The sequence below is a fragment of the Podarcis melisellensis genome (genome assembly GCF_964234715.1).
Source record: "Podarcis melisellensis genome assembly, chromosome: 1".
Classification (NCBI taxonomy): domain Eukaryota; kingdom Metazoa; phylum Chordata; class Lepidosauria; order Squamata; family Lacertidae; genus Podarcis; species Podarcis melisellensis.
In genome coordinates, this window is record NC_138528.1 from 116,744,668 (window position 1) to 116,772,543 (window position 27,876).

At 43.3% G+C, this 27,876-nt stretch overlaps 1 protein-coding gene across 1 annotated transcript in view; it reads right to left on the minus strand.

Moving 5' to 3' along the window:
• MYO3B (myosin IIIB) overlaps window positions 1–27,876 on the minus strand; it is a 288,566-nt gene that overhangs the window by 97,920 nt on the left and 162,770 nt on the right. Inside the window, exons 24-27 of the mRNA XM_081899516.1 lie at window positions 12,812–12,891; window positions 10,419–10,439; window positions 5,927–6,004; window positions 4,818–5,023 (exon numbers count right to left, since the gene is read on the minus strand). Coding sequence (XP_081755642.1) covers window positions 4,818–5,023; window positions 5,927–6,004; window positions 10,419–10,439; window positions 12,812–12,891 — 385 coding nt within the window. The remainder of the gene's footprint in view (window positions 1–4,817; window positions 5,024–5,926; window positions 6,005–10,418; window positions 10,440–12,811; window positions 12,892–27,876) is intronic.

Here is a 27,876-nt window from a genome sequence, read left to right on the forward strand (position 1 = left end):
TCTTGACGCACTTGTATGAGTCCCCATTAGCATTAGCAAATAAAAGGCAGAAATGCAAATCTGAGCACCACCACTTTCACCCAAATGAAATAGGGAATAAGGACCCTAATCAGTAACAAACTGACGGCTTCTGATAATAGAATGCCGCAGCAAACAGAATTGTTTTTCCTCCTCTTCTGCATTTGCGGTTAGCTCTTAAAAAACTTATATTCATAAGCTTATCGTCTAGATTGGTTGGAAGGAAGGAAGGCGATTGCATTTGTATATATGCTGTCTGCTCAGCTGAATTTTACCTACCGATGTAGAACGTGACCAGGCAAAATTGCAGAAATGGTGCTGAATCTACATGGAACACTATATTTTAAACCATGGGTAGGCAAACGAAGGCCTGGGGGCTGGATCTGGCCCAATCGCCTTCTATATCTGGCCAGCGAATGGTCCAGGAATCAGCATGTTTTTACATGAGTAGAATGTGTCCTTTTATTTAAAATGCACCTCTGGGTTATTTGTGGGGCAAAGGAATTCGTTCATCCCCCCCCCAATATAGTCTGGTCCCCCACAAGGTTGGAGGGACAGTGGACCGGTCCCTTGCTGAAAAAGTTTGCTGAACCCTGTTTTAAACAGTGCCAATCTCCAATGGGGGCCACACAATGACTGACTGGTGCAAATATATTATACAACATAATATTCTAACTGTATGAATGAGTTAGAAAAATCTTGTTTTAAATCAGAAAAATGTCACTAAAATACCCCCCTCCCGTTTGATGTACATATATTTACATTACAGGTTTGTGTATCAGGTCTTTTAGACTTTATTCTATGTTGCTAATACAGTGATACCGCGGGTTAAGTACTTAATTCGTTCCGGAGGTCCGTTCTTAACCTGAAACTATTCTTAACCTGAAGCACCACTTTAGCTAATGGGGCCTCCTGCTGCCGCCGCACCGCCGGAGCACGATTTCTGTTCTTATCCTGAAGCAAAGTTCTTAACCTGAAGCACTATTTCTGGGTTAGCGGAGTCTGTAACCTGAAGCGTATGTAACCAGAGGTACCACTGTACTTGACACAGATAAACACAAAAAATTAGGCACTATCCACACAACATTTTTTAATGGGCAATATAAATGCTGTAAACAAACAAACAAACAAACAATCAAACAAACAAACCCCAAAGGCCTGGAAGTCAGATTGTCTGCCTGCAAAGTCCTGTATTATGACCTTAAATTCATGGACACTCAGAGGTAAATAAAAAATTATTTCATCATGGTCAGAGGCACTCTGTCATTTTCTTCAAAAACAGTATGTCAGCTTCCAAAATTGAAAAGTGGCAGACAAATCAGGTTCTAAACCCAAACTCACGTTTGATCCTAAATCTTAAACTTTTGAGGCTAACAAGCTGGGGAAGCAGTGGTAGGGGAACTGGTGACAGTTAAGCCTTCCGTTCCAATGCAATAAACAAACTTGCAGGTCTGCTGTGTGAAGTCCTTTCCATGCCATATGGAAACAAAAGACAGCCAGAGCATTAGACAAGATTTTAGCTTTTGTTTACCTCAACCTGATAAACCTTGATCGTCTCTGTTTCCTGCCTTTGATTGCTTTGTTCTCATCTTTCCTGCTAAGAGTTTACAAAACAGCAGCTAGTGAACAGGAAGATAAGAAGCGTACCTATTTGTTTAATAACATCAAGGGGGGAAAACTGCTGGTTCATATATTTTGTTGTTAAGTTGCTCAAAAGGATCAAAATACCAATTAACTAGCTGGCTTAGAAAAATCTTTGATATCCTCAGTTTTACTGACATTTCAAAACTCTTGTTCATACTTGCCTAATGGCTTTTTTGATTAGGAACAAAGAAGTGCCAATCTGTTTAGCATTTGACCTGTTTTTCTCAAATGTTTTTATGTACCGTACTCACTACTTAGTGTCTAAAGCACTTAACTTAGTCAGGGCTAAAAATCAGATTCCTGTGCCATGGGCAAATGCTTCCAAAGTTATATTATTTTATTTATATTTTGCAAGGCGGCTTACAATGACAATAAAAGTACTAAGTACAGTACAAAAACTGGCTAAAATGAAAATAGAGACACAGGCTTCAAACTGTCTGCAGTTATTTTCTAGTACTTCTCATTCACATTCATGATGTCTGCATATTAATTATTTTTCAGTGAAGAACCCCAGAACCTCTTCAACTGTGTATTGTCGGATATATCACACTGAGAAGAATTGTTGGTACCATGCCTGCCAATTCCTGGTAAACTGCAAGGCTGACCTACATAAAGCAGACAATGGAGATTGAGAAATCTGACTGAAGGTGGACTTCGCCCAGAAGAGTGATATCAGATTAATCAAAAATTTAAAAAATGACATCTTCTGCTTTCTACATGCAGTGTAGAATTGACATGTACGGTCAGTTAAAACAACAGCAACAACCACAACATCCTAAAAATATAATAAAACCTTAGCATCATTAAATTAAGAAGGTGGGCTTTACTAAAAACCCCCCACAGAATCTTAGAATTGAAGACCTGGAAGGGATCATCCAGTCCAACTGTATGTAGTTGAGATGCAGGAATCTCAACTAAAGCATACATGGCAGATGGCCATCCAACCTCTGCTTAAAAACCTCCAAGAAAGAAGGGTCCACAGCCTCCCAAGGGAGTCTGTTCCACTGTCAAACAGCTCTTACGGCCAGAAAGTTCTTCCTGATGTCTAGGGAAAATCTCCTTCCTAGTAACTGGAATCCATTGGTTTGGGTCTCACCCTCCAGAGCAAGAGAAAACAAGCTTGCTCCATTTTCCATGTGACAGCCCTTGAGATATTTGAAGATGGTGGTCACATCTCCTCCCGGTCTGCTCTTCTCCAAGCTAAACATATCAAGCTCCCTCAACAGTTCCTTTTAAAGCTAGGTTTCCAGGCCCTTGATCATCTTGGTCTCCTTCCGCAATATCATTCTTAAACTGTGCGCCAAGAACTGGACGCAATACTCCAGGTGTGGTCTTAACAAGGCAGAACAGTCCAGTACTATTGCTACCCATTATCGGGACACTATATGTACCCTTTTAGTTACTAATCCCTATTGACTTCAATTGAATTTACTGTCAAGAGAAGGCTGGCAGTTCCAATCCCTGTGACGGATTGAGCTCCTGTTGCTCGATCCCAGCTCCTGCCAACCTAACAGTTCGAAAGCACGTCAAAGTGCAAGTAGATAAATAGGTACCGCTCCGGCGGGAAGGTAAACGGCGTTTCCGTGCGCTGCTCTGGTTTGCCAGAAGTGGCTTAGTCATGCTGGCCACATGACCCAGAAGCTGTCTGCAGACAAACGACAGCTCCCTCGGCCAGTAAAGCGAGATGAGTGCCGCAACCCTAGAGTCGTTCGAGACTGGACTTAACGGCCAGGGGTCCCTTTACCTTTTAACGGAGGTTAGGATGAGGTGAAGGTGTTCCTTTGCTAGGTTCTACCAAGGTCTACTGGCAGACCAGGGAGTTCCACCACCGCAGAGGCCCCATTGCACCCACGGAAAATGTGGCACAACATGCACAACCAACCGCTGGGCTCCTAGTAGTAGCCACCGGAAGGCCCTGAAACAGGGTGGAGCTGAGCAGCCTCAATGGTCCAAAGCTGACCCATTTCTCAGCTGAAATCTGGCTTAGTGAAACCATAAACAGTCCTGCCGCTCATGTTACCCAAGGTGGGAAGTGGGGAGGCCTGGGGCCTTCTTGTGGGATGTGATACATAAGCAGTAGTCAAGTACAACATTCCTTGTTTTCCTTGAGTAGACATGCAAGGGGATGTTTGGTCCAGCCAGTCGAAACTTCCTTGTTCCTCCTGGGCTGGAACATCCTTCCTTTTGCATGTGACTAGAGGTGGGTGTGACCTTACCTGTCCAGGTAACAAAAGGACAAGGCATGCTGCCACACTCTCTCTTTTTCCATCTTCCTTTGTCGTGTGGACTGCGTCTTATGGAGCGAATGCAGGCTGCGCAGCTATCCCAGAAGCCAGAACAGCGAGAGGGATTGCGGCGCAGCACTCCCTCTCGCTGTTTTAGCTTCTGGTTTAGCTGTGCAAAGCCTCCTCAGGGCAGCGGGATGAAGTCTCCCGCTGCCCTGAGGAGGCTTTTCGCTTCCTTTAAAGAGTGTGCGGCTCTTGCTGGCTTTTGCAGCAGGTGGGGGAAGGGACAGAGGACAGCCCCTCAGTCCCTTCCCCCACCTCCTGCCAAAGCCCCCAAGAGCCACGCTCCCTTTAAAGAGCCGCACACACGCTCCGCGCGGCTCCTGAAAGGGAGCGCTGAGCAGGGCCTGGGATGCATACAGGCTCTGCTCAGCGCTCCCTTTAAAGAATATTTTTTTTCTTGCATTCCCCCTCTAAAACTAGATGCGTCTTATGGTCAGGTGTGGAAAAAATACGGTATATACTTTGTAACTAAGTCTGCCTTCAGGGATCCAGCTGTGAACTGGTGACACGAGTAAACTTCTTTTGTATACTTTAAACAAGATTGTGGCGGGTTTATTCTTTTAAGAGGGATATAAGGGAACTTACCAGGAACCTAATAGTGAGGGGCTTAAACAAGCCCTCAACCAGCTATCCACTGTGCGTTTAAAAGGGGAATGTAAAACTCTGCCAAGTAAAGGAAATTGCTAGCGCAAGTTAGGAAGGATATTAATAAACAATATATCCTCTCCTGGCTCCCTGAACAGTCTTACAATTCTGAATACTGCCGTCACAGGAGCCATGTGATTCCCTCCCTCCCAATTGTATAGATTAGAATGGAAGTTCCAGAGGTTCATTCATTCTGACTTTACCCAACACTATGCCGCTCACCTTTTCACAAACTCATCAAAGAGAATGCGGTGAGAATACCCTTGCCGACGTATGTTGATCGTCTCCAAAATGCCAGTGTAGCGCAGCTGCACTAAAACTCTTTCTTGAGAAAACCTCAGCGCCTCTCGGTCATCGTTGGGTTTAATGCAGCGGACAAAATGAGGCTGCCCAATCACCATTTTGGACAACAGATCCATCAGAGAATACTGGGGAAACACAAGCAAAAATGATAATAATAATATGAGGCTCAATGATGCCCCCCTTTCTTTTAAAGGAATGAAATTCTAGCAGTCTGCTCATTCCAGTCACGTCGCATCTAAAAAGCAGTATTAACAAACTTGAAAGAGTTGGGAGGGGGAAAGATGCATAATACTGCAGATCAGATGTCCAAGGTGAATTAAAGTATTCCTTTTGAAAGCAGCCTCGTTCTATCCCGTTTTCATCACCGAGTAAAGCAAAAGCTGCTGGAAAATGTTCTCTTTTAAAAATCTCTTCTTTTAAGGCTGTAATACTATACACACTCACCTGGAGGTAAGTCTCACTGAAGTCAGTGCGGCTTACGACTGAGTAGATAGGTACAGTGGTACCTCGGGTTACAAACACCTCGGGTTACAAACACTTCCGGTTACAGTCTCCGCTAATCCAGAAGTAGTACCTCGGGTTAAGAATTTTACCTCAGGATGAGAACAGAAATCGTACGCTGGCGGCACGGTGGCAGTGGGAGGCCCCATTATCTAAAGTAGTACCTCAGGTTAAGAACAGTTTCAGGTTAAGAATGGACGTCCGGAACGAATTAAGTTCTTAACCTGAGGTACCACTGTATATGATTGCATTGCCACTGAAAACCACTGATTTGGCAAAGAATCCCCTGAACCATTCTTGCCCCTGCACTAAGCTCTTTCCCGATGCTAACCTAACTCTCTTCAACTTTCCTTAAACGATGAGATCATTTCCTGAGCTGCCTTGTGCATCTACAGGAATCCCTTCAGGCTGGGACACTTATCTGCACTTCAGGGTCCCTGGCACACTGCCAGCACTATATAAACGACAAAGTGGGGGGGGGGGTGTCAATAAAGTTATATTGCACTTTTACAATGCAGATTGCATACCCTGAAATAGGAGGCCACAGTTTGCCTCTTCATGTTGGTTGTTTCCTCAGGGTGCCTCATAATCTCCATGGTGTCCACCTGAAAGCACAAGTCAGAAACACACAATGTGTAGAGTCATTTACTACCCAATCCTCAGTATATGTTTCCTAAGATTGTGTCAGCTGTTTACTGCATCATCAAAGGTTCTGCACCCATCCTAAGACCCTAAGTGTGGAGGGAGGTTTCTGACTCCAAGAGGAATTGTCTACCGGGCAACAGCCAGGATGTGGCCAAAAGTTCTTGCCGCTTACCTCAGGTGCATGTCCATAATGGACTCTGAGATAAACACGCCTCTCAGCGACACTTCATGGGTGTGTATCACAAAGAGATGGCAACATTGCAGAGAGGTGTTCTCAGTAACTGCCTCCCTTTTCCCAGCTATGTAATAATTTATCCCTGGAGACTCACCAAGTCACAGCCTGAAGACCTCATGAAAGCCCTTCTCTCATCCACACAGGAGAAAGAGAGGGAAGTATGCGTCTCCGCCCCCATCGTTTAGCCCGGACATTGAGGTCCAGCTCCGAGAGCCTTCTGGTGGTTCCCTCACTGTGAGAAGTGATGTTACAGGGAACCAGGCAGAGGGCCTTCTTAGTAGCGGCACCTGTCTTGTGGAACACCCTCCTATCAGATGTCAAGGAAATAAGCAACTATCTGACTTTTAGAAGACATCTGAAGGCGATCCTGTTTAGGGAAGTTTTTTATGTTTGATTGTGCTTTTAATGTTCTGTTGGGAGCCACCCAGAGTGGTTGGGGAAACCCAGCTAGATGGGCAGGGAATAAATACTATTATTATTATTCTTCTTCTATGTTGTGCATGTGGCACAACACCATGGTTTGGTAAAGGTAAAGGACCCCGGGATGGTTAAGTCCAATCAAAGGCAACTATGGGGTTGCGGAGCTCATCTCGCTTTCAGGCCGAGGGAGCCGACGTTTGTCCCCAGACATGGTTTAGGGTAATGGTGAACTAATCTAAAACGTGTCACTTCACAACTATTCTAACCTACAGGTGGGCAACTATTTTGTACTCAAGGGCCACCTGAGATGATGGGTGGTAGATTGGGGGCTGCATTTAGATGTTGGGGGGTTGACCCATCAGATCCCCCACCACCTCTCACACAGACACACACAACCTGACACAGTCTCCCACAGACAGACAGCCTCACAATCTGTGAGTTACAAAGTACCCCCCTCACTCACAAACACCCTAACCTTTCTCCCTAATATCATTCCTCAGCTCTTCCCAGCACCCACCAGTTAGGCAGCAGGAAGGAGAGAGGGATTGCAATGGGATCTGCATTGGGTTCAGGTGAAGACAAGGGAGGAAGCCTATAGGCCGTAGAGAAGTCAGCTGACGTCCACACTCAGCAGTCCACAGTGCATTAGCCCAGTTTAAAACTACAGTGGTACCTTGGTTTATGAACTTAATCCGTTCTGGCAGTCTGTTCTTATACCAAAACATTCTTAAACCAAGGCGTGCTTTCCCATAGCAGCGGGGGACTCAATTTACAAATGGAACACACTCAACAGGAAGTGAAACATGATCTGCTTCCAAGGCAAAGTTCACAAACCAAAACACCTACTTCCGGGTTTGCAGCGCTCTTAATCCAAGTTGTCTGTTTTTTATATATATATATATAAAACTTCCCTTCCTTGACGTCCTAATCTACAAAAAACCTGATGGCTCCCTAGGACACACTATCTACCGGAAAAAAACACACACCAACCGCTACTTACATGCACAATCACACCACCACCCTGCACAAATAAACTCCGTAGCCAAGACTCTCATCTCCAGAACCAAACGCCTGGCTGACAAAGACCACTTGACAACTGAGTTACAGAATCTCTCAAATGTGTTAATTGCCAATGGATACCAGCAAAACCAGCAAAACAGGGTTACGAAGCTAATCCAAAAAGAAACACCCCCCAAAAACCAAGACACAGAAGAAAACAATGGCATGGCCCTCCTTCCTTATATCAAGGGCACTACAGATAAAATTAGCAAAATCCTCCATAAACACAATATCAAAACAGCCTTTTGCACCAACCAAAAAATAGCCAATATCCTCAGAAACCCCAAGGATAAAATCCAGTTGGAAAACCAAGGGGTCTATGAAATACCCTGCAAAGTCTGCCCAGCCACGTACATTGGACAAACAAACAGACGAATAAATGCACGTATCGCAGAACACAAGAATGCCGTCAAAAAAGAAGAAAAAACTTCCTCTCTTTTCCAACACATGAAAGAAACAGGACACGAAATTAATTTTGCAGATTCCAAATTGCTCTTTAACATGGAACATCACCACAAGAGAATAATCATGGAAGCCATCGAGATAGAGAAACACCCTCACAACATGAACAAGCGTGACGACACATCCCGCTTGCCAGACATCTGGAAATTAGCCCTCCCCACAAAAACTGACACCAGATCCAGAGGCACACAGAACGCTATCACCAATCAACCACACCAGACCCAAACCCAGACCCTCTCCACAGATAAATTACAGACACCATCCAGTAGCCAAACCATGGTGGCACCTCCGGATGCTGCACCCCCCTGCAATCCCTACACAGATCTGGCTGACACAGGCCACAAAACCACAGCTCGCCCCTATACACGAAGCCAAGCCAGAGCACAACTAAGTGCAGTACAGCCATCTTCTCAGAAAAACTCTTCACAAAGTTCAAGAGGTCAAGACACAAAGACTTTAGCAACTAATCCACACCTAATGACCCACCTAAGTGGTACTCAGGATATCACTCAAGAAATCACTCAAGATATCCCTCAAGTAATTAAGGAACAAAAGAAGAAAAGGCACACTAGCCTGGGAACTTCCTCTCTGCCCAGAACATTGGAGGCTATACACCACACCCCCTCAACAGTATTTATAGGAACTCAAACACTGAGATCCTGCTCTGTTGCAGTAACAAGAAGCCGAAAGCACCAGCCTGAAGATGACGAGTGAGACCTCGTCGAAACGTCGCCTAGACACCCCAACTTTTACACGGGAAGACACCCGAGGACACCAAAACCTGCATATATATATATATATATATATATATATATATATATATATATATATATAAAATAATATTTTTTACTTTTAAAGATTACAAAAAAGGAAAAGTAAAGAAGACAAAAGAGAAAAAACAAGAGAAAAAAACAATACAATACAATATAGACAATACAAAACACAACCTAAACCCATTAAACTAAACACATTACGCTAAACTAAACAAAACCCAATCCCTAACCCTAACCCTAAATAAAACAAAAACAATTTAAAAACATACATCACACCTTTTCCATAGTCTATCTTTCATTCCCTTGTTTCCTCGACCTCCTATCACCTCCCTTTTTGAATTCCACTTCTATTAATTGTTTCAGCAAATCCTTTCCATCTTTCTCTATTTTCTATCCTATTGTAAATAACATATTTTTTAACCTTATTTTCCATTAAAACTAAAATGCTTATATATGCTTAACTCCTTATAACATTTCTGCTAAGTCCATAAAATATCATTCCACAATTTTTCTATCACTCATTAATTTTACAATATTTCTATATATAAACTTTAAATTTTCCAATCTTCTTCCACCATCTCCTCTCCCTGGTTTCGGATTCTGCCAGTCCTTTCCGTCAATTCCATATAGTCCCAAGTTGTCTGTTCTTAAACCAAGGTACCACTGTATGCACTTCGAGAAGCAACACAAAAATGAACATGGGTCTCAGCAGTGATTGACGTGTTGCAGGCAGCCATGATAAGCATGAAGTCAGCTATCACTACAGTCACCACATCACCCTTGTCACTGAACACAAAGCAGTATTTCCCTTTTTAAATTACTTTCTTCTTCATTACTTCACGGCTCTATTTGGTTCATGCCACCAAATCACGAATGCTCTCCATTAAAACAAAGCAAAAACATTTTTGTGTGTGTTCAACGTAGTATGCGGGTAACTAGTATATTGTTCATTACGCACCTTACCTTAATTACGCTGTCACTACAGCTGTTCTTTATTTATTTATTATTTTTTTACAAAAAAGAATCAAAGCTGACTTTGTGAATTAAAAATATCACCCCCCTAGTTAGTAATCAAAAGCAGCTTTGTGCTGTTGTATCACATAGTTCAACAAAATTAGAGAAAACAATCTGCCCTCTGTTCGCATGGTGCAATAGAAACATTTTAGCATGTACACACACACATACACACACACACAAATGCTCTGTGGCAGTTCACCATCTGCTGTGAACAGGTGGCATTTGTGTATTAAACTAAGAACATCTGAACCAGAGAATAGCAGCTTTGGCACCTGCGTTAGAAAGCAGTGGCCTTCAGATCACGCAGCGTGTTTCTTACTCCTGATCAAGGCTGATATTTTCAAAGGGGATGCAAGCAGAGGCAGAAAAAGGACTGCTGTTCCCAAGATAGCAATCGTGTGGCCTTACCTTGAGGAGATACTTGGGAGACTGCATGCAAAACAGAAAGAAATGCTAAGCAGCATCACAGCAGATACAGGCAGAAGAGGGTGGGAGGGAAAACAGGCTTTAAGATCAGACTTGGACAGAACGCACAAGGTGAGAGAGTTAAAACAGAGAGCCAGTCTTTCGTAATCCATAGCAGCTGCTGTTTCTTGCCCCCCCTCCCAAGTGTTAAAATGCCCTTTGAATGACTAGGTGACAAAGAAAATGCATGGGGCTCTTTAAATGGCGGGGGAGGGGGGAGATTGTAAAGTGAGGTCCTATAATGTAGCACAAGGAAGAGGAATGCTGCATCAGCAGAGATCACATCAAACATTTCAGAAGGTCACATGACCAAGTAAATATCAATCCTTCTGCTTAGCGTTGCAGGGAACGTCCACAGGGAATGATGCAAAGGAGGTTTTTCAGAACTCTTCTGATTAGGCTGAAAATTTCAGCCTTTCTGGCTAATTTCCAGAGAAGAGATGGGGAAGGATTCCAGGGCTGAATCATGCTTGATGGAAACTGGGAGACAGAAAGGAGAAGCTGATCTTTCTTTCTTTCTTTCTTTCTTTCTTTCTTTCTTTCTTTCTTTCTTTCTTTCTTTCTTTCTTTCTTTCTTTCTTTCTTTCGCCTTGCTCCAAATGTGCCCACTTGACTGCTTCAAGCTGTTGAACTGGCCCTCTTACAAGTACCACATATTGTTCATTCCCTACTTGTGGGAAATCATTTTTTTAACACGGCGGCACCTACATATTCTCTGGAACTCCCTGCTTATTGATATTAGGCAGATACCTTCATTGTGCTGTTTTTGACATCTCCCAAAAGCCTTTTTGTTTAGGTAGCATGTAGTAGTAGTAGTAGTAGTAGTAATCAGTGCTTTTCCCCCCTTAAAAAATGTTTAGGGGTACTCTCATTTTGACTCAAGAACATCACCATTTTATAGTTCAAATTGGGAAAAATAAATACAGTAAATGGACAAAAGTACATAGATTCACAAAACGTTTAGGGGTATGCATACCCCTGCATCCCCCAGAAAAAAGCACTGATAATATAATAATAATTTTACTTATACCCCACATTTCTTCCCGATAGGGAATAAAACACATTTTAGTATGCCTATTATGTTTTAAAAACGGCTTGTTCCGATCCATAGTTTGATCATTTCACTGTCTGCTGTTTTTAAAGTCTGTTTACTTACTATTATGCAAACCATTCAGATTAACTGACCTATAAATCTTGCTAAATAAATAAATTCACTAAAACAAAACTGCAGCAAGCAGCAAGGCAGGGAAACTCTGAGCATGAAGACAGCTTTGCGTGATCTGCTAAGTTTCACCAGATCAGTGATAGGAGAGAGGGGGGAGAATATATCCGTAATGGGCTAGTTCAGCAGGGCTATTGAGTGAATGTTTGTATGCTCCAGGCAAGGCGATTCCTAAGAGTTAATGTTTGGGTATTCCCTCCCATAGTCAAGACAACTAGATACACGGGGAAGAGGAGAGGGTCTTGTGAAGAAGCTTTAAAAAGCTTAGCGGTGTCCCTGGTTTCTGCCAAACTGCTGGTCTGACTCATAACAAAAACCTGATCCAGACAGGCATGTTCAAACCCCTATATGTTTGATGTGGACCAGGATCGGGTGTGGGACCTCAGGGCCTGTGTTTGATTGCTGACAAACTAATGAATCATCCCCCAGAGGAAGATTACAAATTAATCCTCCTGTGTGTGCAACTGAAAGGGAAGTGCTTAGGCAAAAGTACGGCGGGAAAAGATTATGATGATCAAAAGAGAGATTCCCCTATTAAATGGGGAGGGGGATTTAGCAAAAACTGTTTTTTTTAAAAAAAGTGAGGCCCCCCATATTATAAAGTTTATTTGGAGGGGGAGGGAAAGATGATTTGGATTTTGCAAATGAACAGTTTCCAAGAAGAATTCAGTGAAAAGTAAGAAAACATATACAGTGGTACCTCGGGTTACATACGCTTCAGGTTTCAGATGCTTCAGATTACAGACTCCGCTAACCCAGAAAAATTACCTCAGGTTAAGAACTTTGCTTCAGGAGAGAACAGAAATCATGCTCTGGTGGCGCAGTGGCAGCAGGAAGCCCCATTAGCTAAAGTGGTGCTTCAGGTTAAGAACAGTTTCAGGTTAAGAACGGACCTCCGGAACGAATTAAGTACTTAACCCGAGGTACCACTGTAATCTGAATAAAATATAATTATCTTTGTCTGTGTTGTAAACAAACAAACAAACTCCTGATCCCCTGCTAATGTAAACCAAGTGGACGTGAAACAGTAAAGGATCTGGCATTTGGAATAACCGCAGTGCATTATAGATCACTTTTTCAAATATGCAGGCAAAGACATTGGTTGTGTACTGACCTTGATACGACCAGCACTGAGCTGTGGAGGCAAAGACCTGGACGCCGCTGTCACTCTGGCTCTCGCCTGAGCCAAGTTGCCTGTTAAAAAGAGAGAGGAAGGAAGGAAGGAAGGAAAGCAAAAATTTAGACAATGGGCAAAAAGCCTAGGAAAAGCAATATCTGGAAGACACAAATGAATACTACCTGATAGCTGGAACAGGGCAAGAATGGGAAGGTTATTGCAGAATATATTGTATTACATAGCAATGAGCTTTGCAGATGTATGTATACCATCTATGTATACCACCTCTGGGCTGGTACAGGATTGCACTCTCTGCAAAAACTGCAATATGCCATTTCCCCAGTGGGGTTGCCATATTTTGAAGAGCAAAAAAGAAGACACATTTGCCGACTTCAACTATGGATGTCTACAGGGCCGCATTTAGGTTTGTTGAGGCCCTAAGCTACTGAAGGTAATGGGGCCCTTTATATGTCCAGCTCTCCTTTGTCAACAACAAATTGTTGCTGTTCTTTTGTGTTGAATATATGCTATATGGTAATTTATGGACCTAATAGGTATCTAAAGCCATTTGCACATAACAAAATATGTACATCACAGGAGCCTACACAGCACAAAACACTGTTGCTGTATGTAGGTTTTTTGTTTGGTTTTCTATCTTATATTTTGGAAATGTAAATCCAGTTTATTTTTTCTTTACATTTTGGGCCCCCGCCCCAAGCTACAGCTTGTTTTGCTTATACGTAAATCTGGCGCTGGGTGTCTATGACGACACTCATCATGAAACAGAGGAGGTGTCCTGGAAAAAGAGGACATATGGCAACCCTAAAAGGCCTCTGCAAGTACAGGCAAAACACCCATACGCTCACTACAGTGTTTTGATGCATAGTTGTAGAAGGTTGCTTTTCTTCAAATGATTACCCATCACCAGCATATTTTCTTCCAAATTAAATAACCCAGGGCATTTACAGAATAGCCAATACATTTTTAGAATCTGCTTCACCATTTAAAAACCACTTTACAAGGCGGGAGAGAGGAATCTCTGGGAAATGTTCTATGGGGCCTGGTTTAGACAGGACATAAGGAATGACATGCACAAGGCCTTTACTCACCTACACTGCGTGCCCAATTGTCAGTGACTGATTTACACAACTGAATACAAGTTATGTGCTGACTTGCGCTGTTATGCTAACCTTACACACAAATGGACCAACACACAAGATAAGTGTATTTAAGGTTGAAAGAAAATTAAAAAATTCCTTCCAGTAGCACCTTAGAGACCAGCTAAGTTTGTTATTGGTAAGAGCTTTCGTGTGCATGCACACTTCTTTAGATACTGTATTTAAGATTGTCATGCTAAACAGACAAGGGAGTAACCCCAGTGAACAAAATTGGACTTACTTCTGAGTAAAATTGTATAGGATTTCACTGAATAGGGTGATTGGGCTTGTATTTACCATGGCTCACATCCATCCACCCATCAGTTACAAATCACACCAAACAAAAGTGAGCAAGTAGATTTGAGGAGTCCTTTGAGTTGTCCCAACTTAGACTTCAGGAAAAGACAGATTTTTATAAAAAAAAAAAGTATTCTGCATGTTGTAAACTAGCACAGCAGGGGAGTTTAGAATGCAGTGGTACCTCGGGTTACAGACGCTTCAGGTTACAGACTCCGCTAACCCAGAAATATTACCTCGGATTAAGAACTTTGCTTCAGGATGAGAACAAAATTTGTGCTCCTGTGGCACAGCAGCAGGAGGAGGCCCCATTAGCTAAAGTGGTGCTTCAGGTTAAGAACAGTTTCAGGTTAAGAACGGACCTCCGGAACGAATTAAGTACTTAACCCAAGGTACCACTGTAGTACTCTGCCCAATGTACTAGTTCTATTACATGCAAGGAAGTTTCCCAATGGCCGAACATTCAAAACTATGATCTAATTTACCCTCCTATCTGTACTATGAATTGGAAGACTCAAGATTCTACCCCCCCCATTTCTTGTACAGTCATATCTTGGATCCCGAATGTCCGACGGGGCTTCCGCAGCTTCCAATTGGCTGCAGGAGCTTCCTCCATCCAATCAGAAGCCATGCTTTGGTTTCTGAATGTTTTGGAAGTCGAAAGGACGTCCGGAATGGATTCCGTTCGACTTCCAATGTACAACTGCATTATATAAAAAGGTTGTGTGAATATAGTCCATGGGGGCTGCTGCATCTTGGCTTGATAAGCGTTGGAGAATCTAAGTTGAACCTAAGGAGTAGCATTATCTAGCAGAAGTCTAGATAATGAACTGATCACTCATCAACTCTCGCATGCACTGCTCAGAATCCACTGCGTGAATTCTCAAGATCTCTGATGCACTTAGGCGCCGCCTCCGACTCAAAGGTTATGAGAACATGATAAAACCATCATTGATTTTCTGACATTAAAACTTTGCTTGCTCTTCAGACCTAAGTGGCTTCCCCATTGTAGCAGGATCTAATCTGGATGATGTAGATTAACCCATGGGGGCGGGTTGACCTGTGGAGAATTTGCCTTGGGGTGGGATAAGAAGCTTGAACTTCATGACCTTCTGGGGCTACGATTTCAAAGGCCGCCTTGACTAATCGGTTAACAATAATGGGCCTGATCCAGCCCAAGTTAAACACTTTGGAATCCCATTGGTTTCAAAAAGGAAGATTAAGTATGTGCTTAAGTTTTTCTTCTTGAAATCAAGGAGACTGAAAAGTGGCCGCTTTGGTTGGATTGTGCCCATTTTGTGTGATAGATGTTGGGAGTCAACAGACGTGTGTTGATTTATATGGAGAATATTCATTGACAACTTAAATATATATATAGAGAGGGGGGTGAGGCAGCTGGGAGGGAGATTTTTTAAAATAAAACCTTGGAGAGGAAGAAAGGAAGTGATGTGGACCATTCATGTGCAAGCCATTCCAGATACATTTCAAAGTTTTTTTAGTGAGTGGCACACAAGATGTCCAAATGTTTTCTCTGGCTACATATCTTCAGAGGCTAAACTGTGATTAATAGCATTGAAAGAACCCTTTGAAGCAGGATTGGTGACATCAAAGTCCTAATCCATGGGTGGCAGGATTTTTATAATGAGTGGGAAGCATTTTAACACATTTCAAAGGATTTAGAGCATGAATAAACAATAGGCCTCTGCAGATGTGCCACACACCTTTCAGAAACATAACACACAAATAAGTTTCCATTTTAATTTAAATGTAAATAAAGTGTTAACACTTCTTTCAGATGTTAAAAGTGCCTTGTTTGCAGCGACTCCTGCTTCTCCCTCCCCTTCTTGCTTTACAGAAAGCATGTTAATTCTGAACACCCTTCGTTATTCCAAAAATCGCACCCAATGGTATAAAACTGGAAAGGGGAAATATTAAATAAACAAAACCAGAGTCCATGTTTAAAATGCAAGTAATCACCCAAGAAGAAAATTCAATTAGCATAGTAGCAAAGGACATTTGATATTCTCACTTGCATTGCTAGTAAGCACTTTCGTAACTCAAAACATAGAGATTTCAAGGACAACAGTGGATCATCATTCATGTTCAGTTGTTTGTTTGTTTGTTTGCTGGTTTGTTTGTTTTTTAAAAAACAGGCTATTGGGTAGACAGGAAAAAATGCTTCCTTTTGTTCCAACATCTGGGAACTAATAATTTCTTAGTAGGTTTAGATAGCCAATACCGATCCCCAACCCTTGGATGCTCCCCACAGAATTATTGTTTTTTATTGTTAGGGCACATTTAAAAGAAGATACTTTTAAATTATTTTTCCTTTTCTGGCTAATGTGTAAGCAAGAGAAGGGATCTATAGAGGAATCTATATAATCTGTGGAAGTATCATGCCAAAAATGTAGAAGATCAGGTGCAAACTGTGCATAACATGAGTTAAAGCACACACACACACACACACACACACATGCGCGCGCGCACACACACATACACAATTTTGCTAATGGATAAAATCATTTATAGTGCTTGTGGCTTCAGCCCAGCTGCTGAATCTTTTATATAAAACGTTTCCTCACTTAGGCCACTTACAAAAGTTAAGCCCCATTTAACTCAGTGGGACTTTCCCCAAGAAGACACATACATTTGCAAGGACGTGGGTGGCACTGTGGTCTAAACATGAGTGGCACTGTGGTCTGAACCACTGAGCCTCTTGGGCTTGCCGATCAGAAGGTCGGCAGTTCGAATCCCTGCAACAGAGTGAGCTCACATTGCTCTGTCCCAGCTCCTGCCGACCTAGCAGTTCAAAAGAATGCCAGTGCAAGTAGATAAATAGGTACCGCTCTGGCGGGAAGGTAAACGGTGTTTCCGTGCGCTCTGGTTTCCGTCATGGTGTCCTATTGCGCCAGAAGTGGCTTAGTCATGCTGGCCGCATGAACCGGAAAGCTGCTTCTACACCACATTTTGTTCTAGGAGTATTTGCAATGGTACTTTTATATAGCACACAAGAACAATATTATTATTATTTTTTAAAAAAACAAGACAGAGGGGAAGTTGCTAAAAGCTGGTGCTTTTTTCTACATTTAGGTCCAGATTCTTCAACCTTTTACTCAAGAAACAAGACATATTATTATGTGTTCTGCTCTTTTCCGAGAGGAGTGGAGTTTGCAAAAGAGCAGATATTCTAATTTTGCTACTTAACTGCAAAGCTTGCTGCTGAAATCCCAGGAGGAGAACAGCTTAACTTTTACAGACACTAGCATAATATATGTTGCATGATAGAGGCTAAAGTGCCTATATATACCAGAAACACTTTCGATTCTAAATGGAATAGCTTGCAAAAAGATAATGAATAAAACACATTATGACTGTTGCTGCTTAGTTCACACGTGTTGCCAACCCATCCCAAAGGAGACCTGATACAGAACAGCTATGATGAGTAGCTGAAATTGTTGATCTAACCACTCTTTCAAAATCTCCTTCATAACTAAGGCCAAATTAATTTGGCAGTAGTTGATACAGAGACCAGGAAAAAAATATCCAGAAACAGCTGTTGATACATTTTAAAGGCATTTGAGAACCCTGCAAAAATATTTCTCTATCCAAGAGAAGTGCGTTTACTGTAGCCTAAGTAACCAGGTCGGGGAGAACAATTCCCCTGACTTATCAGAGTTGTTGTTGTTGTTACCGTATTTTTCGCTCAATAGGACGCACCAGACCACAAGACGCACCTAGTTTTTGGAGGAGGAAAACAAGAAAAAAATATATTCTGAATCCCAGAAGCCAGAACAGCAAGAGGGATCGCTGCGCAGTAAAAGCAGCAATCCCTCTTGCTGTTCTGGCTTCTAGGATAGCTGCATAGCCTGCATTCACTCCATAAGACGCACACACATTTCCCCTTACTTTTTAGGAGGGAAAAAGTGAGTCTTATAGAGCAAAAAATATGGTAATCTTTATAGCCCACATTTCTTCCAAGTTGGAATTCAAGGCTGCTTACAACATTTTAAAATGTCATAAAACACAGAGCAATAAAAACAAACCAGTTAAAAACAATAATTGAAATACAATTGCCCTGACAGCAGCCCTGTGATCAGAATCAAAACTGTACCTTAGTTTTGAAAGGCTTGTCTGAATAGGAAGGTCTTAGCCTACTGGCAGAAGGATAACAAAGAAGGAGCCAGCTTAACCACTCCTGGAATTCCATAATAAGGCAGCAGCCACAGAAAAGTCTCTCTTTCATATATCACCACCAATGCACTTCTGATATTGATGGAAAGTGGAACTTAGCACCCAGGCAGGTTCATATAAGGAGATATGATCTTTCAGACTATCATTGTTTCAAAGCCAGGAAACCACTGAGGTTGGATATCAATTCTTATTTCTGAAGTAGCATTTAGGCAGTGGCGTAGCGTGGGTTGTCAGCACCCGGGGCAAGGCAAGTAATTTGCGCCCCCTAACCCCCAGATGTTGCGCCCGGTGCGGCCGGCCCCCCCTGCACCCCCACGCTACACCACTGCATTTAGGTTCATGCTGGTGAGCAGTTTTCCCCTTATATAATCTGAATTAGCTACTAGACAAACAAAAAGATTCCATTCCAGAAGCATACAGTTTTGAGGGGGACTAGTTACCCATACCGTCCAACATTTTCCGATGAAAACAGGGACGTCCCATTCCATAATTTTACTACTTGTATCCCACACATCTTATAGAGTTGCCCCAGCCACTCTGGGCAGCTGCCAACATATATAAAAACATAATCAAACATTGAACGTTAAAAAAAACTTCCCTATACAGGATTGCCTTCAGACAACTCAGGGATCGGATAACTCCATACCCTCCAACCTTTCTCCAATGAATATTGGGACGTCCTAAGGAAAAGCAGGGCATTCTGGGATCAAATCAGAAACTGGGACAGCTTCTCTAAATCAGGGGCATCCCTGGAAAATAGGGATACATGGAAGGTCTGGTTACCACCCCTTTAATTAGTTGCTCCTAAAGTACCCAGCCATTAAGTGCGAGCACCGTATTTTTTGTTCTATAAGATGCACCTGACCATAAGACGCACCTAGTTTTTAGAGGAGGAAAACAAGAAAAGCCAGCAAGAGACTCAGACACCCTCGCGCAACACGGCTCTTGCTGGCTTTTCCGGGAGGTGGGAGAATGAACTGGCAGGCTGCCCTCCGTCCTTTCTCCCACCTCCCTGAAAAGCCAGAGCAAGCTGTGCAGCTATCGCTGAAGCCAGCAGAACAAGAGGCGCTGCGCAGCTCTCACTCTTGTTGTGCTGCCTTCAGCGATAGCTGCGCAGCCTGCATTCGCTCCATAAGACGCACACACATTTCCCTTTACTTTTTAGGAGGGAAAAAGTGCGTCTTATGGAGCGAAAAATACGGTGCTATTCAACGCTGATGCTACTCAGTTTTAAGCAATTGAAAAGAGTAAAATTTGTATGTGTGTGTTGAGGTTGAGGTTTTCCCCAACAATATAATATAACAACAACAACAATTTATTATCTATACCCCACCCATCTGGCTGGGTTTCCAGTCTGGGCGGCTCCCAACAGAATAAAACATCAAACATTAAATACTTCCCTAAATAGGGCTGCCTTCAGATGTCTTCTAAAAGTCAGATAGTTATTTATTTCCTTGACATCTGATGGGAGGGTGTTCCACAGGGGGTGCCACTACCGAGAAGGCCCTCTGCCTGGTTCCCTGTAACTTGGCCTCTCGCAGTGAGGGAACTGCCAGAAGGCCCTCAGAGTTGGACCTCAGTGTCTGGGCTGAACGATGAGGTTGGAGACGCTCCTTAAAGCGGTATACAAATTTTACGAAATAGATAATAACAGCAATAAAGGAAACAAAATTCCAAACTCACTAACAGGAAAGCAGGCATGCACACTCAGAAGACCACTGACCTTTGGAGCTTGCTGTGTGGTGAAGGGGCACTGAAGGTGGACCTTGTCAAAGCAAAGTACAAAATCAGAGCACGGCCAGCACCACCACTATCCTCATAGAAAACACTGAATTGAAAATATAAATAAAATCAAGACAGACATGGCAATTAATATTCTAGGCACCATTGTTTTATGTTTTACTAGGGAATTTTATACCTATACACATACACAATCACAAACATACCGAATGGTTAAGCTACCAGCATTTTCCCCTGGATTGCTAGGTTTCCCAGAGAAAAAAATCACATTTTACTACATAGGCAGCAGCTGAGACAATGAAATATTTTGAAAGCGCAGACATTTATTGAATTGAAACTGAATTTATTACAAGGCTTGTCCTAGAAGGTATATGAAGTGCCTTAAAGTTAGGGAATCAAATGTTTAGAGCAGTGCAAAAAAGGAGTAAGTTCCAAGAGTAAGAATTAATAATTCTCTTGTCATATATATACTGTACTTTTCCGTGTATAAGACGAGGCTTTTTTTCTTCTGAAATTATGCCAAAAAGGGGAGAGGGTCGTCTTATACACTGATAGTGCATCAGGGGGACTTGGGATTGGTTGCTGCCGCGACCCGGAGATTATCAGCGGCTATTTGAATTGTTATTGTTGGCTATGGCAAGGGATGGTGTTGATTTGCTGTTGCTGTGGCAATTGGGTGGATGATTGGCGGCTTCTGTTCAGCAACTGTGGGGCACCCCCCCAAAAAAGAAACTCAACAACTCTGGGCAATCTCCTCCCATTTTCCTAATTTGGAGTCCGCCAAAATAGGGAGCGTCTTATACACAGGGGCGTGTTATACATGGGAAAATACAGTATATCTCTGGATGTCAGAGCAGCAAATTTAGATGCACGCATTAGATGGTACGTCTAGCAGCCCAGCTCACATTTGTGAATTGTGCAGACTACACAGGTTTGCTTTTTGTCTTGCTTTCAAAGCTAGCCAATGGAGACAAGCAGCACCTTTTTAAATGTTCCTAAATTTAAATGAACGGTAACCACTTGTTTCTCTCTGTCAGTCCAAAAATTAATGCTAAAGGAGAGCAATGTCTTTCTACTGAGCACATTTGCTATAGTCTTAAAGCTGACAGCAATTTTGAATGCATTTAGGGTAAAATGGACGGTTGAGATAATTATTTTGCATCCTTCTTGGAGATGGGGATAACCTGACATTCACTTATTCATCCAATACAATGACTATCTTTCTTTTTATCCCACTAAGAGGAAAACCACAGTCAAGAAGAGCCTTGTTTGTTGGCACCGGGTGAGGAAATCCATTAGAGTCCTAGAATTGTAGAGCTGGAAGGGACCCTGAGGATCATCTAGTCCAACCCCCCTGCAATGCAGGAATATGCAGCTGTCCCATACGGGGATCGAACCTGCAACCCTGGCATTATCAGCACCATGCTCTAACCCAGCCTTTCTCAACCTGTGGGTTCCCAGATGTTGTTAAACTAAAACTCCCATCACCCCTAGCTAGCAAGGCCAGAGCTCAGGGATGATGGGAGTTGTAGTCCAACAACATCTGGGGACCCACAGGTCGAGAACTGCTGCTCTAACCCATGGGTAGGCAAACCAAGGCCCAGGGGCCAGATCCGGCCCAATCACCTTCTAAATCTGGCCCACAGATGGTCCAGGAACATGAGTAGAATGTGCCCTTTTATTAAAAATGCACCTCTGGGTTATTTGTGGGGCATAGGAATGCATTCATTTTTCTCTCTCCAAAATGTAGTCCGGCCCCCCACAAAGTCTGAGGGACAATGGACCGTCCCCCTGCTGAAAAGGTTTGCTGACCCCTGCTCTAACCAACTGAGCTATCCAATGGGCAGCCTCCCTTCTGAGAGGGTGTGTAAGGCCACTCCAAAAATTTGCTGTAAGTAGCTTTGAACTCAGATTTTTAATGGAAAGGTGGCATATAAACACGGAATAAAATAAAATAATAATAATAATAATAATAATAATAATAATAATAATAATAATAATAATAATACTGCCCTTCATCCAAATAGCTTTCAGGGACCGTTCACAATACAATACAAAACAGTAAAGTCAGTATAACCCAATTATACTGAGGAGATATGATTGCCATCTTCAAATACAGAAGAACCTCTGTTTTCGAACGTAATCCATTCTGGAAGATGGTTCGACTTCTGGAAAGGGTCCGAAAACAGAAGCATGCATTTCCGGAAGCATTTCCTTACAGAAAACTCAATACAGAAGCCACGTGGCACGTTCGACTTCTGGAAAGGGTTCAAAAACCGAAGTAGTTACTTCCAGGTTTTCGGCGTTCGGAAACCGAAACGTTTAATTTCTGAGACGATCGAAAACCGAGGTTCCACTGTATCTTAAAGATTGTCACATGGAAGAGGGAGCAAGCTTGTTTTCTCTTGCTCTGGAGGGTAAAACCCAAACCAATGGTTTCCAGTTACAAGAAAGGAGATTCTGACTACACATCAGGAATAACTTACTGACAGTAAGAGCTGTTCAACAGTGGAAAGCTCTCCCTTGGGAGATTTGTGGACTCTCCTACCTTGGAGGTCCTTAAGCAGAGGTTGGATGGCCACCTGTCATGGATGCTTTAACTGAGATTCCTGCATCTCAAGGGGTTGGATTAGATAATTCTCAGAGTCCCTTCCAATTCTATGATTCTATGTTGATGTGCATAGTTGGATATCACCAATAAGCATTGTCTTGCGCTTGCCTTCTGTGCACATTTCAAGAAGATGGTGATTTCAGACTAGAGCAGGGTGGCTAACCTGTTGCCATTGCACCAGGTTAGTCACCCTTGCCATAAAGCTCAGGCCTGACCCACCATATCTGTTTCCTTCTCTATATGCTACCATACCAGAGAGGGTGGCTTCTCAGAGCCTTAGCAGCAGCAGTATTACACAGCCATACATGCCTATGACACACAAGTTAATTAGTGAAGCTTTACCATGGTGTCCAATCTTAATTTTCCAGATTTTCATAAAGTTTCAAAGTTGAACCACAAAAAAGCTGAAACCAGCCCTCAAAGGTGAGGCACAACATACTGGATGTTTGCTGTGATGCTATCTACTGCCCACAGCTCCAGAACGCTTGGGCCTACCAGTGTTTACTCTGTAATCATTATTTAAATTTAGCTCAAGGAGGATGCTGTCTGCTCAACAACCAAAGCTATTTTCCCCCCTCCCTACACTTATTTCAAGGCTATTTTTGTGTCTTTGTATCAGAAAGGCACCTGGCCAATTTGGTTGCCAATAAATATTGCTGCGAACATTTCTGAGATCATGGTATTTCCAATGAGTGGCTCTTGTGAAGGTTTGTTAATAGTCTTACTTTAAATGTTGTGAGGATCCTATGCCCCTTTAAAATGTGTGTTTTTTTTTGGGGGGGGGGTTAGGAGGTTATTGGGTTGTTGTTTTTATTTTGATTAGGTATTTTGTGGTTTTATATTTTGATTTTACAGTGGTACCTTGGGTTACATACGCTTCAAGTTACAGACTCTGCTAACCCAGAAATAGTGCTTCAGGTTAAGAACTTTGCTTCAGGATGAGAACAGAAATTGTGCTCCAGCAGTGCGGCGGTAGCAGGAGGCCCCATTAGCTAAAGTGGTGCTTCAGGTTAAGAACAGTTTCAGGTTAAGAATGGACCTCCAGAACGAATTAAGTACTTAACCTGAGGTACCATTGTATTCTGTGAACCACCCTGAGACTTCTGGGTATAGGGTGGCATATAAATTCAATAAATAACAACAACAATAACAAGGCCGCTCCACTTCCCTGTGGGGCAGTGTTGCGGGCAGGCCACGCACTCTCTCCATGCACAGCAGGGATGTGGAAATGCCACCGCGTCTTAGGGGCGTCCTGGCCGTGTCACACCCCTGGCTGACCAATCCGGTTGGCCGGGGGCATGGCTTACTGTAATCTAAGCAGCCGCTTAAATTAAATTAAATTAAACCCTGGGGGAGCTCCCAGTTGATGTACATCAACAGGGCTCCCCCTACTGGTGGTTGACTCTTACTGGACTACCTGCATGGCGGGCAGGAGTCAGATATTGTTGTTGTTGTTTAGTCGTTTAGTCGTGTCCGACCAATGGTACCAAATAGAATGGGAAACAGCCTTATTAGAAAAACTAACCATCAAACTGAAACTGACATGGGGACAAAGAGAAGATGATGCCTTCAGCCCGGTATGGCTCCCATTTATCACATACACAGCCCAACAAGACAACGAGAAGAATCCACCAACAGCATATGAATCAATATGGCTGACCTGATTCAAAAACACCCACCTACCCCACTCACACATGAAAACAAAGACCACCATTGTTGTTGTTGTTTAGTTGTTTAGTCGTGTCCGACTCTTTGTGACCAGAGCACGCCAGGCGCTCCTGTCTTCCACTGCCTCACTTCCATACATCACTACTGGGAAAACCATAGCTTTACGGACCTTTGTTGGCAAGGTGATGTCTCTGCTTTTAAAGATGCGGTCTAGGTTTGTCATTGCTTTTCTCCCAAGAAGCAGGCATCTTTTAATTTCGTGACTGCTGTCACCATCTGCAGTGATCATGGAGCCCAATAAAGTGAAATCTCTCACTGACACCATTTCTACCCCTTCTATTTGCCAGGAGGTGATGGGCCCAGTGGCCATGATCTTCGTTTTTTTGATGTTGAGCTTCAGACCGTATTTTGCGCTCTCCTCTTTCACCCTCATTAAAAGGTTCTTTAATTCCTCCTCACTTTCTGCCATCAAGGTTGTGTCATCTGGTTCAATTCCAATGCCTAAGCCAATACCACCCACATTCTGTAACCAATAAAGTTGTGGCCTTAATTTGCCCATTAGCCTAAACTACTGATGTCCATGTTATTCAACAAATGGGGGAGGGCTCGGGGCCTTGACACGCAAACACGTGCTCATGTCATCTTTTGGAAAGAACTGAAAAACAGTACTAATTGCAGTCCAAGGCTACCTTTCCTGTGCCAACAAACCTTCTTACAGACAGACTAGATAACAAATCAATGGGAGGGCCACATTCTCCATGTTTCATCCTGGCAGCCCTAGATACTCTCCCCACACCTCTTGGCGCATGGAGGGGATTTTCCCGATTTCTCTCTGCAGGAATTATTGCTCGAGAGATTTTAACTGTGAACATCAGCTATTTTCCAGTTCAGCTCAGTTTCTGACAATTGTGAGGTAAAGGATAATTGCTGCAATCCTATGCACACTTCTCCTGGGAGTAAGCCCACCAAAAGCCGGAGGGATTTTCTTCTGAGCAAACACGTGATACACTGCACTAAAAAAAAAAAGGCACTACATGATGGAAAACAACTGGTCAACTCAACCCTGAGTTTGAAGGGAGGCCCAATGAAAGCCCACTAAGTGTAATAAAAACTTCATATAATCCCAGACCCAGTTAATCTATATTTAATCAAGTTCGCTAATGTCCCACATCTGCAGACCAGTGTAGTTCACAAATGTTCCTTTGCCCATCTGTGGTTTAAGGCCTGCTCTTTGTGCACAAAGCATTGGCAACACGGCAAAACACAATTAATTTTTACAAGCTTTTTATCATATGGGCCAGACATGTAGAAGCAAGAAAAGCCCTTAAAGTTCTAAGGCAGGCACTATAGACTTTCAATTAACTTTACTCAATTCTTGGAAAATATACATTTTGATTTATCTATAAATGGAGACGTTATCATTGTAATAGCTTTGTTACTGGTCCATTATATATGGGGGAAGGGGAGGGGGAAGTCTGCAGTTATCTTTCAGCCAAGAAAGCATGCAATTCCAAACCTCCATTCCATTTTATTATGAGCAGAATTAATAAACTGTAAATAGCTTTGGAGTCGTTCTCCCCCCTCCCCGCTTTGATTATTCATGGAAATAAAAAAAAGGAGAAGCATAAACTTAAGTGGAAGCATATTACGTTTAAATGAATGTATACGATGCGTATCAGGCCACGGAATAAATTCTGTACATACATCAATCACGTTGAGATTGGAATTCAAGTGGCACAGTAAAAAAAAACAACCCCGAACAATCTGTGATCTCAAGTGCCATTTGCTAAAGAAGATGCTGTTAAACCAGCCTTCCCCAACTCAGTGCCCTCCACATGCTTTAGACAACAAGTTCCATCAGCCCCAGGCAGCATAGCAGGGATAATGGGAGTGATACCAGGCTGGGAAACGCCGTATTAAACCTTAACAGAAAAATAATAATTATGAATAGGCCACAGTCCTTCAAGATTTCCTTCTTCTGCTTATCAATACCTCTTCCATTTGCAGCAACACAACACTTCTGAGATCCTGCTTTCAGAGTAGGCAGTGAAAGAGATGGGTGGGCACAGCGGTGGAGCAAGCCGATTGGGTGCCTGGGGTGGCGCTCATGCCCTGTGCCCAGGAGAGAGGCCAGCCGCCTGTGGGGCGGGGCCAGCTGGGGCAGGGCGCTCCACAGGCCTCCAAGAAGTGAGAGCCAGTGTGGTGCAGTGGTTAAGAGCGGTAGTCTCATAATCTGGGGAACCAGGTTCGCGTCTCTGCTCCTCCACATGCAGCTGCTGGGTGACCTTGGGCTAGTTACACTTCTCTGAAGTCTCTCAGCCCCACTCACCTCACAGAGTGTTTGTTGGGGGGGAGGAAGGGAAAGGAGAATGTTAGCCGCTTTGAGACTCCTTTGGGTAGTGATAAAGCGGGATATCAAATCCAAAATCATCATCTTCTTCTTCCAAGAAGTCTGCCTGCCCTACAGATGAGGGGAAGGCAGCGGGCAGACCATTTGGGGCAGCGCGGAGCCTGCGGGCGCCCAAGCCACTGTGTCACACCCAGGAGAGATGCGTGGCTTGGGTACGCTGCAGGCCCCGTGGTGAGTACAGCCTGGCATTTTGTCACCCCCCTCAGTGGTGACACTTGGGGCAGCCCGCCCTCACTGCACCCCCTTCCTCCGCCCCTGGGTGGGCAGGACTGGAGAAGTTGCAATGGCTTAGACACTTGTAGGGTTAAGAAGAAGAGAAGAGTTTGGATTTGATATCCCACTTTATCACTACCTGGAGTCTCAAAGCGCCTAACATCTCCTTTCCCTTCCTTCCCCACAACAAACACTCTGTGAGGTGAGTGGGGCTGAGAGACTTCAGAGAAGTGTGACTGGCCCAAGGTCACCCAGCAGCTGCATGTGGAGGAACGGAGACGCGAACCCGGTTCACCAGATTACGAGTCCACTGCTCTTAACCACTACAGCACACTGGTGGTCTCTTGGTTGCAACCAGTGGTGCAACTGGGACTGGAACTCAGACATGAAGCCCAGGAACCCGCAAATGGGACCCAGAGAATGGCAGGTGATGGGGGCACTTGCAAACAGATGGTGTTATGATTTAAGTGAGTTGAAATGGCAAGACTGCACACGCTTTTCCTATGTCAGGGTTGGCAAGCTGCATTTTGCTTTGCTTTGCTTTTTTTTTTTTTGCTTTAATATATCAAAAACGTAGAAACAATTGTAACCCACCCCCCATGAAGTCATGGGTCCAAAATTACCTAGCTGCACCACTGATTGCAACATGACAGCTTTAACACTGTTGCCCTTACAGCCTGCTAGAGTGGCCCAATGCAAAGATGGACAGGACTCCTGCCCCCTTAATATTTGTGCAGATGAGGGAATTTTTACAGCTGCAGCTTGCATGAACTGC